This window comes from Mus pahari, chromosome 10, assembly GCF_900095145.1.
Source record: "Mus pahari chromosome 10, PAHARI_EIJ_v1.1, whole genome shotgun sequence".
Classification (NCBI taxonomy): Eukaryota; Metazoa; Chordata; class Mammalia; order Rodentia; family Muridae; genus Mus; species Mus pahari.
In genome coordinates this window covers 40,222,179-40,223,836 of record NC_034599.1, presented here as the reverse complement: position 1 = coordinate 40,223,836, position 1,658 = coordinate 40,222,179, and the positions used below count along the sequence as shown (strand labels likewise).

General features: G+C 47.0%; 1 protein-coding gene across 1 annotated transcript in view; it reads right to left on the bottom strand.

Annotated features, from left to right (window-relative positions):
• Window positions 1–1,658, bottom strand: part of Jaml (junction adhesion molecule like) — a 28,345-nt gene that overhangs the window by 18,536 nt on the left and 8,151 nt on the right. Inside the window, exon 5 of the mRNA XM_021207908.1 lies at window positions 356–581. Within this exon, the coding sequence (XP_021063567.1) occupies window positions 356–581 (226 nt within the window). The remainder of the gene's footprint in view (window positions 1–355; window positions 582–1,658) is intronic.

The window sequence follows — 1,658 nt, the reverse complement described above, 5'->3', positions numbered from 1 at the left end:
CTCTCTCTCTCTCTCTCTCTCTCTCTCTCTCTCTCTCTCTCTCTGTGTGTGTGTGTGTGTGTGTGTGTGTGTGTGTGTGTGTGTGTGTTGATCTAATAGGCATGGCATGGAGTATCCCCTGAGGAGAGGCTGATATATCTGGTGAGACACCACTGAAGAAATCAGACTTTTCCTTTGCCAGCCATTATCACTTGAAGCAGGCTCTATGCTCAAACTAACAGTTACTGCTATGGTACTGAAGACTCGCCCTAAGGTGAGTACTTAGCCTAAAGGCTGGCAGTTGGTTGGTCCCCATCCCTCTTCCACAAGCAATCAGTTCCCCTCTGGCCCCTCTTTGAGGTAAGTGACCCTGTACCTTTAGGCTCCTCTGGTAGCACCCACAGTTCCACGGGCTTTTTAATCACCATGCTCTCATTTTTGAGGCGGATTTCGCAGGTGTAGATTCCCTCATCGGCCCTCTGAACATCTTGGAGCAGGAGAGAGCCGTCATTGCGGAAGATGTCCCCCACCAAATGGGACCGGTTCTGGAAGCGCCCTGTAGGCACGCTAAGGTTGGAATAGTAGAACAGCACGTATTCATTCTGCGAGTAACAGACATTGGAGAAAAATCAAGAGGGGAACAAGACCTAGGAGTCTGGATTGAAAAGACCATTATATGGACATATCAAAGTTATCACCATAAAACTGACCAAAAAGTATTTAGCCAATAATAATATTCATAATGATAATGCAACAGGTACCTATCTAGCTTGCACAAAGCCCCATGACTAATTTTCTATACAAATGAAACGTGATATCCACATTTTCATTTCTTACAACATAAGGAAAGATGCAACACGTTCTCCAACCTGGGTATTAGAACTTTGTATAACCATTTCCTGCCTTATGACAGAGCAGGTGAAATGCCACTCAAATGGTTGACCTAATTCCTCTGGTATTGTGGCTGGTGTTCCCAGCAGAATGGCTGCCACTCCCCTCAACTCTTCCCTCTCCAGTCAGCAATATCACAGAAGGAGTCATTAGTAGGGATGCTTGCAGGCTGGGAGGTAGAGACCTGGGAAATTCTTAATTCTGCATCTACCATAGATTTGCTTCTACCACAGATCTGCTTCTTTTAAAATAGCAAACAGAAATGTAATTCTGAGTGAAGGAGCATTGCAGGGGTAGCAGAGGCTATGCTCTGAACTACAATAGCTGTCACTGACTTACAAACATCGGTATTTCCTTGCCAGCAGCAAACTCCTTGGGCCATGTCTCACTGGCAGTCCTGATACCCACACATTTCCATAGATCTTGTAACAGTTTCCCAGTCAGACAGCTCATGAAAGTACATCCCCTGCCTGGCTACTAATCCCAACACTGCAAGCAGATGCAAAGAAGCAAAGTATGGTCCCCCAGAACAGAAGAATGTTCAAAGAATCTATCCCGCCACAGGGAATGATACCTGCACCCTCCTGCACATGCCTGGCTCAGAGTTCTTCTGTCTAGACTACAGGAACTGCCACTCATGTCCACCTCTACCGCCCTACAGGGCGGGAGACAATGAAAGCAACTGAGAGAGCTCCCATTGGCCCCCAAACCAGTTAAAACCAGTTAAGCACTGATGCCATTATGGCCTCCTCCTCCTCCTCCTCCTCCTCCTCCTCCTCCTCCTCCTC